The 13,096-nt window shown below is 37.2% G+C and overlaps 1 protein-coding gene across 5 annotated transcripts in view; it reads left to right on the forward strand.

Moving 5' to 3' along the window:
* The window catches only part of PANK1 (pantothenate kinase 1), a 42,910-nt gene extending 31,054 nt beyond the window's left edge, over positions 1 to 11,856 (forward strand). For all 5 annotated transcript variants that reach the window (XM_057401002.1, XM_057401001.1, XM_057401000.1 and 2 more), the window contains 5 exons: positions 1,511 to 1,764; positions 3,986 to 4,162; positions 4,569 to 4,692; positions 9,595 to 9,720; positions 10,338 to 11,856. In XM_057401002.1, the coding sequence (XP_057256985.1) occupies positions 1,511 to 1,764; positions 3,986 to 4,162; positions 4,569 to 4,692; positions 9,595 to 9,720; positions 10,338 to 10,397 (741 nt within the window). In that variant the 3' untranslated portion in view covers positions 10,398 to 11,856. The remainder of the gene's footprint in view (positions 1 to 1,510; positions 1,765 to 3,985; positions 4,163 to 4,568; positions 4,693 to 9,594; positions 9,721 to 10,337) is intronic.
* The last annotated feature ends 1,240 nt before the right edge of the window (positions 11,857 to 13,096 follow it).

The raw sequence follows: 13,096 nt of genomic DNA on the forward strand, positions 1-13,096 counted from the left end.
AGACTGCTAGTTTGGGGTTTTTTGGTTTTACTTCTTTTCTGTGTTTCTAGGGTTTGAAGATTAACAAGTGTAACAAAAAGGCAGATGCAAAGAATAGAATGGCTTTCAGTTAAGGCAAGTTAGAACTATGTTCAAGTAGAGAAAAAACTTGGGAGAGATTTAAATAGCTCAAAAGAATGTAACCTATTGGCCATGCCCGTTCCACAGAAATATCTTGCTTCTCTGTAGTGACTTAATACAGCTTTCAGAATTAAAAATAGGAGGTAGTTAGCCTTGTAAATCTCTTCCATTAGCTGTTATAAAAACATTCTGAAATATGCAAATGTTTGAGAACAGCTTTCTACTTACAAATTCCTTTTGTTCCTAATAGCCTGTAGCTTTTTCTGCTAGAAAGTAGAGTTGGGTAAGACCTGCTTTTGGGGATGCAGACCGCAGGGTTTGGATGGACAGCTACTATTTTATTTTTTCCTCCCTCCCTCTCCTCTCCCTAACACAAGTCAAAACTCAATGTCATCTGGAAAGGAGACTTTCTAAACAGATTGTCACTGTATCCTATTTCAAGAAAGGGATGCGATTTCTAATTCTAGTAAACAGAATGCTATGGCAAGTAGGCACGTCTGCTTAAATACAATCACAGATGACCTGTGAGATCTCAGAGGGCATGTCCTTTGAAGCTCTTCTGATTGTTTTTCTGCCTTCTGTCACAGTTGTATTTCTGTTAACATTTTGCTGGGGGCATGGGCCTGACAGTATTTTTGGTTGGTTGTGGGTTTTTTTACATTGTTTTTCACCAAACATAGGGAATCCTCTTTTTTTTTTTTTTTTTTTTTTTTATAATTAATAAATCTTATAATTATTAAATAATTAATAAAATAATAAATGAAAATAATTAATAAAAATAGCTCTCTTAGATTACTGCTGATGCATACTGGGAAAACATCAGATCATATAAGCATAACCCACTGCATATTTAATGCATATTAACATAAATGTGCACTTCATAAGGCTTTATCTTCTTTAACCGGAGTTTCTTGCTCTTAAAGTTTCTATTAAAAATCTCATTGAATTGCTGGGAAATGTAGTTGGATGATAACTTGGATATAGCACTTTGCATCCTGTCCAAAAGCTGCAGAACACAGCTCCCCTTGGCATGGGATAAGGGGAGAAAGAAATTTATTGCTTCAGAATACTGGGGGGAACGACACGGACACACAACGGAGGGGAGGACAACGGAATGTTTCCTGCTTGCAGAGCAGGGAATGTCTCGAAGGCAAAGGAACTAGGCGATGTTACTGTGCAGCATGTCATTGTTTTGGGAGTTGTCCATTGTTGGGTGGATAACAAACTTTTTATTTTGGACTTCATGCTTACACAGATCTTTGTACTGTTTAAATAGCATAATGTGTACTATTAAAGTGATCAAAGTGCTTCAGCAGAGCCTTTTGTCCTTCTCAGTGTTGTATCATACTAGGAAGTGTTTGTTTATTAATTTCCTGTTGCTGTTTTCCAGATTGCTGATCTACAGCTTCATAAACTGGATGAATTGGACTGTTTGATCCAGGGCCTCCTTTATGTTGATTCTGTTGGTTTCAATGGCCAACCAGAGTGCTATTATTTTGAAAATCCTACAGATCCTGAACAGTGCCAGAAAAAACCTTACTGCCTTGATAATCCATATCCTATGCTGCTGGTTAACATAGGCTCAGGGGTCAGCATCCTAGCTGTTTATTCTAAGGACAACTATAAGAGAGTCACAGGATCCAGGTAAATTTAATTCCATGTTCTTTTAATTCTGTTTTCTCTACTAATTGAACAGATAGAACCAATCAGTGTGACTAGTAGGTGAAGACCCAAATTGTGCTTGTCTTTTTATTTCTTTTAAAAGCCTACCAGTACCAAGGCTGGAAATATCCTAGGATTCCTATGGGGGGGGAGGGGTCTTTATATCAGGAAATCATTGATCCATTCAACTTTAGAGCTGTCTTCGTCTCTTCTTGGTGTTCTTACCTACATTCTGTCTCTTGCTGTGAACTACCAAAATAAAGCTGTCCTGGTAAAGGAATCTTCTTTCCCCTGCTTTGATTCCCCCAGAACAGCCAGAGCAGTGAAAGAAAAGTTTTGGGGTTAAACAATAACCTCTTGCTTAGTAGTTAGGTTGAATCCAGGATATAGGAAAACTTTGCAGAATTACCCGGTACTACTGGATTTTGGCGGAGGGATCTCACTAGATCTCTTGTTTCCTTACTGATTGCACTAGTCTTTGGACCATGCTGCTAAATTAAGAAATGCCATCATGTAAAGACTAGAACCTGATTGTCTGTATTCTTACTTTGTTCTTAGCGTGATTTTAGCCTCCCTTAGCTAGTGCTCTCTAAAATGGCTTGTAAGGTACAGCTGAGTTGAAATTGTCTCTGGGCTACGTTCCGTAATAAATTTAGATGTGACTGCTCTGTTTAGGAATCCAGGATTTCAGTAGTGTGGATGCAGAATTTTGTTCTCGAGGCCAAAAATCAGCCTTAGGCATGTTTAAGTTCACACTATAGAGATGGCAACCATGCTTACTTATAGGAAACCACTTGGTTACAAATATGTCCAGACTAGTAGTAAAAGTATCTATAAATCTAACCCACTTTTTTTCATACATGCAAACTAAATTGATACACTTCATTTTTAGTAATCTTGTAATCTTAAAAACAAACCCCCAAAATGGAAACCTAAATAAAAAAATAAAAATCCCATTCCAAAACAACCACCGAAGAATCTTTTTGGGTTTGCTGTAGTCCCTTCCAAACTGCATTCTGTTCTTCAGTGCATGGTACATATAATAAAGCTTTTCCTATATAGTGCACAAGACTGCCTATGTGTCTTCTGTTGGCTTATCTAGGGCATATCTTTGCCGCCATGGTAGCCACGAGCTGTTTTCTGTTTACGATACAGATGAACACAAGTTGAATGGAAGAGGCATCAGTTTTCTTGCAATTCTGATTGTTTTTCAAGCATAGCACTTTTAGTATCTGTAGATGTGCTTTCCACCTTTCTACTACAAAAGGAAAAACATGACTGCAGTAGGTTGCTGACTTACTATAGATGATGAAATAAGTCCTGTCTTGTGGCTGGTGTACAGAGCTTGCTGCTGTTCAAATACTGAATATATTACAGTGCTGCTAGACTGTTGTGACTAAATGGTGTTCTATCTGACCACCCATACTTTCTTGTGAAGTGCACGTGTGTGTCTCACTGGTCCTCTCGTTTAAAGTGGCTACAGTTGGTGTGACTGCGATCAGTACAAATAAAGTAGCTTTCTCAAGGGTTACGAAAGAATGAGGAAGGATGTAGAGCTTAGTAAGTTGAAGTTCATGTCTGTTAAGACTAGAGAGTCCAAAGTAGAATTTTTATGAATGAGTTACCAATCTGCTAAATTTATGTAGTCAGTAAATACTGTAAGATATTAAAGTGACTGATTTCTTCTTGAAGAAGAGCTCTTCAGAGGGCCGAAATGTTAACAGCTGATACTAGCCTTACTCTGAACAGGAACCAACCAGACTGCTGCTGGCTAGGGGGGCAGGATCTGTCTTGGCTGCCTACCCCAGTGTAGATATTTAGGTTTGATCTCTATTTATTCTTTCATCACTGTCTTAAGTGATCTGCTGGCCAATTACTCTTGCGCAAGGGCAGCTTGCTAGAGTGCTACAAATAGCAAGCTGACATCTGCAGTGTTGGATTGGACTTTATTCTCAGCTAACCCTTTATTTAGTATCATTTCTCTGATTTAAATATTAAAGACTTAAGAGCAGTTCAGTTAAAACCATGCTGGATGACATTTGTTAAATAGAAACTTAATTCGGGGTGTCTGTCTTCACTGCTCTGAAGGAGGAGTTATAAGTTACAGTTGGTAGCTATCTAGACCATATTGCAAACAGGAGTCTGAAGGGCTGTGTTAAAAGTTGGTTCAAGCTGCTGGTCTGATGGAACTGTGCTTTTCTAGTCTTGGAGGAGGAACATTCCTGGGCCTGTGCTGTCTGCTGACTGGCTGTGAGACATTTGAAGAAGCATTAGAAATGGCTGCGAAAGGAGACAGTACCAATGTGGATAAGCTGGTGAAGGATATTTACGGAGGAGACTATGAGCGGTTTGGCCTTCAAGGGTCTGCTGTAGCCTCAAGGTATGTGTTAATTGAGCTGGTTTTAGTTGTTCCTTGGGAAACTTACTGTGCAGGCTGAGCTGAGTGCGTAATCCCTGAACTATGTACCAGGTCCATGTGGAAATGTCACTCTGAATGTATCATGTTGTTTGCCCTTAGATCTCTCACCTACTTCCTTCTTTTTTTTTTTTTTTTAAACAGGTGTAAGCAGTGCTTGGTGTAGTTTGCTTCAATTTAAATTACAGTTATTTTAGACATGTCTTTGCCCATTGTTGTGCCTTTCCAATGAGATCCCTTTTCACATTTCAGGTCTGTCTCAAATCAATGGATATCAAATCCAAGCAAAGCTTACTAAATGATAAAATTTATAAGGGCTTTAAGCACTCCTGAATAACTCATATTAAAAGGAATAATCTTCCTTACACAGCTTTGGTCATATGATGAGTAAGGAAAAGAGAGATTCCATCAGTAAAGAGGACTTGGCTAGAGCTACTTTGGTCACCATCACCAACAACATAGGTTCTATTGCTCGCATGTGCGCATTGAATGAGGTAAGAGTGCATATTTACTATGAGCTTAGAACCTTTACAAACAACATAGTAAGATTATCAGAATACGAAAATGCAAATTGGTGATATAGCAGGTATGTAGCTGGCCTTGGGAAATACGCATGTGTTTAACGTGATGTCCTAACTTTGTGTTATGTGTATGCTTTGATGCAAAGTGTAAGGTACTATGAGCTTCAGAGTTAGGGAGAAAAGAAGAAACATTGAATGTAAAGATCTCCTTGAGCCATTGATGCCTAGAGCTGTTCAGTTGCTCTCAAGCTGTATGTAATACGTAGTGTATTAACACTTTTGTAATCAAAATTAATACTCCCAATTACATTGTAATTATTAACAGTCTTACCTATGACAGATACTTTTTTTTTTTAATAGCATTTTGTTTGACTGCTTTCAATAGCATGATGGGTTTAAACTGCATATTGTTTTAAATGGTTAGATATGAGATCCATTGTATTGGGTCAGAAAGAAAAAAAGTATAGGTTATTATCCTGCCTCAAACTCCTATCAAATGCTATTGCATTATTTTCTTTAGAATGATAGCTAGAGATGGATTGTTCCATTCATACACCTTTCCAGCTTCTAGCAGTTTAAAAAACACCCCTCCCCCCAAAAAACCAAAACCCAGAAAATAACACCCCCCAGAAAAAATTCAAACCAAACTCAAAAAATCCCCACCAAACCCGAAAAACCACAACCAACCAAAGAAAGAAACCCCACCAAACCAAACAAAAAAAGCCCCAAGTGCTTTAGGCACTTGTTTTCAGCTGCAAATTACATCCTTTACTATTATGTGGTAATTAATCGTTATCTGCTCTCAATTAATTTATCAAATCTCTTTTTAATACTTAATATCTTGAGCTCCACAGCATTCTTTGTTTAGAAGAAAGTGCTTCTAGTTTGTTTTTTTTTTTAATCAACAATACACCCACACAGCCCTCCAAAACCCTAATAAAACTAACCCAGGAGACTCACCAAACTGCCATCTGATTACTTTATTGGGTCCTATCTAGCTTTTTGTTTTATGAGAAATAACAAATATTGCTTTTGGTGGGGTTTGGTTTTGTTTTTTAATAAACCTTTACCATGTCTCTCTCTAGGCCTTTTCACCTGCTATTTTATCTTTTTAATATTGTATGGTTCTGATTTGGAGATCGAATGATCAGATCTTCATGCAGTATTCAGAGTGTGTTTGCACAGTGAATTTGTGTGATGCCATACTGATAAATTCAGTATTCTGACTTCCTCTACTAACCGTTCTTAATATTTGATTTTTGTGACCATGGATATCACTTTTAGGAAACCATCCACAGTCCCTCCACAGTCTTGATTGGGGGTAGCTAATTTGGAGCCTGTCATTGTGTCTGAATACTGAAGTCTCTCTCCCCCCTTCTGTTTGTGTCATTTCACTTTTTTTTTAACTTAAACTTCATCTGGTATTTTATTCCTTGGCCACTGTGTGTCTCTTCAGCATTGCTGTGCTGTTAATTTTTTTATCCTGACTTTCCTGAATATCTGCCAGTGCTTGTTATGTTTGTTGCTGATACTCAATATATTGAACAGGACAAATCTTAGTGTCTGCCTCTATCAAATGCCACTGATAACCTCCCTTCTTCCTGAAGAGTGGCTACAGACATTATTTTTTTGGCAATTTGACTCTTTCAGTCAGGATGATTCTCTTTCAGTGTTCTCTTTGCTTTCAGCTTCTTTACAGTGTTGCCTTGTGGCATGGAGTTCAAGCAGCATTGTACAGGGCTATCAAAGCATGGAGAGTTGCAGCAGGGAGCTACATGTGATGCATTCAGAGGAGGAAATGGGCTGCTAATGAAACGAATGCTTCTGAGTCACTGTGAAAAAGTTCCTGACATCTTTGTTTTGTGGGCAGGCTTTACTTAAAAACTGAACATGATCCACAGAACTTTGTGGAGGAATGTAGATTGATATGTAAAGCATTCTTCATTTTGCAAACAATGTCAAAGTGTAATTTCTCCAACACATGTGCTAAGTTATTTTGTAGCTTTAGAGAATGAAACCTTCATTTAGTAGCTTTACATGCTATTAAAAAATTCAAACATGATATATCATTGCAAGTAAGCTGATCTCCAGAGAGCTTGCTCTCAGGGGCGGGGGGAAGTAATGCCATTGTTTTCTAAATAATCTAGACACCAAAACTACTTTTGGGTGATATGGCTCTTACTCTCACCAAGCTTGATGAATGAAATGCCTAAATAAGAGATTAAAAAAGCAGTCGAATATGATATATTCTTTTGTGGAGCTTTTCTGTATTAGATTAGGGTTACGGTAAAGCTCACTTTTAAGTTGTCAAAATCAATTTATGCCCTGAAGCATGAGTTTTGATAAGTTGGTTTTAGTTTGTTGTTTGGGGGTTGGTTTTCTGTTTTGGTTTTGGGTTGTTTGTTGGATGGGGGTTTTTGGGTGTGTGTTTTGGTTTTCAGGTTGTTTTTTTTTTCAATGCTTGCAGCTTTAATATTGTGTTGAAAATTACTTGCATATGTGCAGAAAAAAATGAGGCTGGGGAATAAATGAAATACTTTGTCTGCAGAACTTCAAAGCAAAGTTTGCTTGCACAAAGTTGGCAGTGGGGTAGAAAAATTCCATAGTCTGGAACCATTTGGCTGCACATCATTTGAAACAGTCTGTCTTAGGCACAGGAGAACTGCATAAAGGAAACCAGTCTCCCTGGTTTATACTTTCCTTACTAGCAGAACATGTAAGTTGCATCTGAATGAGGCTTCTTGCAAAAACATGTGTAGGAGGGTATTTTTTATTGCATCTTTGATACAGATTCCCCTATTCAATTATATTGGAAATATGTGTGTGTACTATATTGAAGCTATATTATAGCTTTCTTCTGTAGGGTAGTTGAACAAGTTAGCAAGACCCTACAAAGTGAAAGAGTCTTTTCCATGATGTTGTAATTTAGTTAGCTTAGTCATTTCATCACCATCAGTTCATCAGTTTAAGACTTCTTTCTTTCAGCTTTGAATGTTTCAGCAGTGAACAATTTAAAAGTAAATTGGCAAGACTCCCTTAAGAGATGAAAGTAGCATTTCTTCATTTTTTGACTCCTGAAATATGCCAAAGCTGGTTTTAGTTCAGTTCAAAACCCTAGAAAACTTTTAGCATAATTTTTAACCTAGTGAAGTCAAGCAATGTTGGAAAATGAAATTGATGCAAAATTTGCATGTTGATACATACTCTGCAATTCTAGTAGCTATGACAAGTATTTTTAAATTTGAAATTTTCGGTGATTTCTGTATGCAGTGGTAGGTATTCAGTGTTGGATTTTGGGTAACAGTAACTTGTGTGCATTCAGCAAAAAATACAAATTCATGAAAATGAAATCCAGATGTAGATTCTAATAAATTTGATGGCATTGCATTATAGGCAATTAATTAGTTACATGTCCCTTCTTTGTCGGAAATTACTTCAGAGACAAAACTGCCTTGTCAGAGGATGCAGAGTGCTCTCAGCCCTGTTTAATAGCAGCCTATTGAAAATTGAGAAGTTCTTATTTTCAGTCATAAAAGGTCCCATGAAGAAGTATGAATATGTTTTGTGTGGCTGCAGGGTCTATGGGGGTAGATGACTGAATTATTTAAAGTTTGTTGATGTTTGGTTTGAGGACAATCAGACATGTAACTCAGTCATCAGAGACTGAACGAATGGATGATTGATTACATCTGGCAATTAACACTCTCTAATACTGAGTATTCAAGTGAAGATGTTCTCTGTGGTATGTCACGTGCACAGTACCGGACATGACAAAACTGTGGTCTGCAGGGAGAGTAATTGCTGCAGAGCCGAGTGTTGGGCTTTATAGAGCTGAATGAACATGGAGAAGCAACACTTGGTAATTCTAGCCTGTGCAGATTTTTGATGGTGATTTTCAGCAGAGAACTCTTGAAGACACATTTGTAGAGCTCCTTCAGGACTCCTGTGAAAGCTTGTCTCCAAGATGGCCTTATGGCCTCCTACTGAGTCTTCTAGACAAATTTTACTGTATGGTGAACATCATATGGTACACCAATTCAAAATGCAAGTATGTTTTTGTGTATAGCTGGCAAAAGGTGGCTTGAGAAGATAGTTATGGGTATTGCTTAAGCACCAGAACTGTTGCTTACGTGTGCTGGTGTGTGTACAGGTAATGATAGTGTGTGGCTTTCTTAATGACAGTGTAGTGCTGAGTGTTCAAAAATCTTAAGCTTCTGTATGAAAACTGAGTACAAGTGAGCTTTGAAATAAAGGAATGCAATATATTCAAATATCATGTTGGCCATGTTTCACTTGCGTTTTGAAAATGGAACCAAAGTTGAGATAATAGATAACGAAAGATGCTTCTTCCCATCTGTAATGTAATCCTTCTTGGATACCCTTCAGAGGTTGTCCATCTGCATTTAATAATCATAGTGATCACTGAAAAGTTGCCTCATTTAACAAATGGGGGAAAGATGTCTTCAGTGCAGCCGAGTCATAGTCATATATGATTTAAAAATACCCCTCCTACACACACCCCCCGAAAAACCCAAACAGCCACAACCCCTCCACCCCCCAAAATACAGCAAGACAATCATAACCCTGTTCATGTTGGGATGGCCATGAGCTTTTAAGCAAACATTCACTGTATTCAGCATCTGTGGTATCAGCCTCTCACTTTCTTTGGATAACTCTTTTTTTTTTTTTTTTTTTTTTTTCCTCTTGCAAAATCTCGACTTAGCAGTCAGTAACTGTAATTAATTTTCAGTCTGGAGATTTTAAATGTTACCTAAAATTCCCATTTAACTTTATAGTGGAGGTAGAAGTACATGTTGGATGAGGCAAATAATGTAGCTGAATATAAATTTTCTGGTCTGGTTTTCAATTTTACAGAACATCGACAAGGTGGTTTTTGTTGGCAACTTTCTCAGAATTAATATGATTTCTATGAAGGTGCTAGCATATGCAATGGATTATTGGTCCAAGGGACAGCTGAAAGCTCTGTTTTTGGAACACGAGGTAAGCAAATGCATGTCAAACTTTTCTTTGTAATTCCAAAAATCTTGTGGTTCTTGGTGAAGTTAAAAGGGAGAGTTTCAGTGTTAACTGCTTTGAAGTGAATGCACAAACTTAAGTTCAGCATCAATATAATTACACATTCATTTGAGAATATCCCTTGTTAACTCCCTGGCTTGATCGCGTGCTAATCTCGTGGTATTTGTTGCTGAACATTGCACATCTCTTATTTTTGCTCTCTGACCTTAGTTACCAGCAATGTTCTTTTGCATGGTCTGGTATATAAATCTGAACTAGAACTAATTTTTTAAGCACAATTTTGAGATAAATATCAGATGGATGTGTTCATAATGGAAATTGCCCTATTTCAGTCCAGCATCATTACAGTGGTTCTGTAGTTCCTTCTTTTTTGGCGATTTTGGACAACTGTGTGAGATGTCTCATGGTATAAGGCCTTTTCTTGGACCTAAACAAGATCGTATTAAAGTAAATACTTGGCACAGCAGTCTTATAAGAAAGGTCTTTAAATTGCCTTAACAGAACTGAAGACTGTACATGTTCATGCTTATGTCTTATTTTGGGATTTGATTGGTTTTGGTTTCCCTTTGCCTTGTTTAAAGGGTTATTTTGGAGCTGTTGGGGCTCTTCTAGAATTGCTTAAAATGACAGATGATCAGTGATGAAGCTGTCTGAAGGAGATTCCTACTGCAGATGCTGCTGGATAAGAGTGAAAGCCACTACAAGGATGGAAATGAAGCCATTATGGTAGTTCTACCTGCTGGATTTGTAAATAATTTAAAATTCTTTTAGTGATCTTTAACTTCTGGGTTTTGAGCTTATACTTAAGAATTCATACTGGGAATAATGAGATTTTTTTTTCTGTAAACTGTATTTTTTAGGGGAAAAATGTGCAAAGCGGCCAAACATACAGATTTTATGGATTTATTTTAAAAAGCAGATACTGTTTAATATAGAAACTACAATATGAGGCATCTGCTTTTCTTCTGGGGTTTACTGATCAGTGTGGTAATTATAACTTCATTTAGTAATCACTCTAGGAGATTTTTTTATCTTATTTTCATGACGTTTCATGATTTGTTCTTGGTTTCAAATGAAACTACAAAGCTGATGCATTTTACTGTGAAAACTAGTCATTGATTTTGTTTGCCTTTCCTTTCCTCATTAGATGAGACACTTTCTTATTTAATATCTTCCCTGCTCCTCCCAGAAAATAGATTTACAAACTTTCTGTGGCTACATGGGTTTCTGGGCAAGACTGTGAAAAAACTTGGTGGGGCAGGGGGTTTAAGATTATAATGTTTTCAGTAGTCATGACTTGCAGCAGGAACAGAGTGCTAACTGTTTTTGCAGGACTAATTGTCCTCTATGTTAAAACTTTAAACAAGATGTAAACTAAAATCTTAATTATTTGCTTGACACTAAAATGAAATCCTGTTCCTGTTGAAAATCACTGATCTATACGAGGAGTACTGTAGTACAGATGTTATTTATATGGTACATACTTGGTGTTAGATGACAAAGGGAGGAGTTTGTGTTCATTTATTTGAAGAATTTTCTGTAGTCTGCAATTTTAAACTTGTTCTTAATCAAAAACAACTGATAATTGCATTATTCAAGGCCCAGTTTCTAAAATTAGCAAAATACTGACTAATGTATTTTCTGTTTTTAAACTGAGGTTAACTTTCCCTCCAGGACACTAAGACCTGAGTGGGTTTTCCAATACAGTATTTTCTACCTTTTTTGATTCGTAGACTTCTCTAGATTATTTTTTTCCCTGTTAAATAGAGACCCTTTTGAAACCTATGTTGTTAGGTTGCTGCATGGCATGTAGAAGCTTGCTGTTCTTGGACACCCTGAGGGCTCACAAATCAGAAGCTGAAAAACAGTCCATAAACTTTGTCTTGCAAAAACTGTATGTGATATCACATAACGTAAAGGGCTCATCAGATGAACAGTATAAAATTCAGACACATGTATTATCCAGTATATTTTTGGAAGAGGGTTTATTTCACTTTTTTTAATAGTCATTAATTTCTCCCAAATGCTGAAATAAATTAATATTGACAAAAGTGTTAACTTGTCTGATGGAAATAAAGACCACTACTGTTTTGACTGTTTTAGTGTTTCTGTGGTATTCATTTCTTGAAATCAGTGATGTGAAATACATAACACTGTTTTGTCACATAACTTGTTATTTCTATGATAATTTTTTGATTCTTGACTTTTTTTTTTACTCTTCGTTACATTGCTTTGGTCTATGAAGCTTTTTGCCTCCTTGAAGTTGACTCTTTCACAGACTGTAAACTACAACATGAGACTAATGGCACATTGTAGTTGATATTTCATCTAATATTGAGCTTGAGGTAAGTGGGGATAGTTCTGCTTAGTGCCTCCTTTATCTCCTGTTAAAAATGAAACTTTCATTAAGCTTACTTGGTGAGTCTTGCCTGCAACTGATTGGTTTATATATATGTTGGCGCTTTTTAAGGAAGACTTCAAAATGTTTAAGAGGTAACTGCATTTCTTAAGGTAAACAGTAGAGGGAAGCATAACATCGACAATGTAAATATGCTTTGCTAAAGCAGTGGAAGTCGGGGCAGTTTGTGGGGTTGGCTGGTTTGTTTCAGAGAAAGATTCCATCTTTTTCTGTAAGATTCCAGGGACTGTCAGGTAAGCTGATGACAGCAGCCCTAAGAGAAACACAGAATAAAACTTTAACTGCAAAATGCTGATTTGAAATTTAAAATGCTCAATAGGCAAGTTGCTGTAGTTAAAGAGCTGGGAAAATACTCTAAAATGCACAAATGAGTACATTTGTTTGGGGAAAATATTAGTAGGCTAACAGGATGAAGAGTTTTGAGAATTCACTAAGTAGGAGAAATTAGTCAAAAAAAAAAAAAAACCTCAGAAACAAAACCCATTTTAAGTTAAATTCTTCCTTTCCCAAAGGAGAAAAGCCCGCTGCAGCAGTATTTCTTTATTACCCTGTAATCTACAGTTGACTTTTTTTTCCTCCTTCCCCAGCAGCACCATCATTTGAATCTGCTGCTACTGTAATTTGCCTTTAGACTATCTGCCTGCCTTCCCCCCTCCCAACTTCATTTTCCTCCCATGTATCATAGTTAAGGTGGATGAATGACTGTGATTGATTTCTAGCCCTGTTCCAATGCTTTTGCTTTAGAGGAGCACCTTGGGGCTGTTCTGGGAGCGTCGCTGTTGTCTTGAATTTTTGTATCCAGTCACTATCTACAGTCATCTGACTGGGGGGGGGGGTCTTTGGCCCACTTAATCATCCAGAGGCATCTAAAGAGTCTGAAAACAGTTTTACTTGACCACATAGATGATCCTCTACTGTGAC

Source organism: Pezoporus wallicus, unplaced genomic scaffold, assembly GCF_028554395.1.
Source record: "Pezoporus wallicus isolate ANWC-B61680 ecotype Strahan unplaced genomic scaffold, APGP_CSIRO_Pwel_v1 contig_5524, whole genome shotgun sequence".
NCBI lineage: Eukaryota > Metazoa > Chordata > Aves > Psittaciformes > Psittacidae > Pezoporus > Pezoporus wallicus.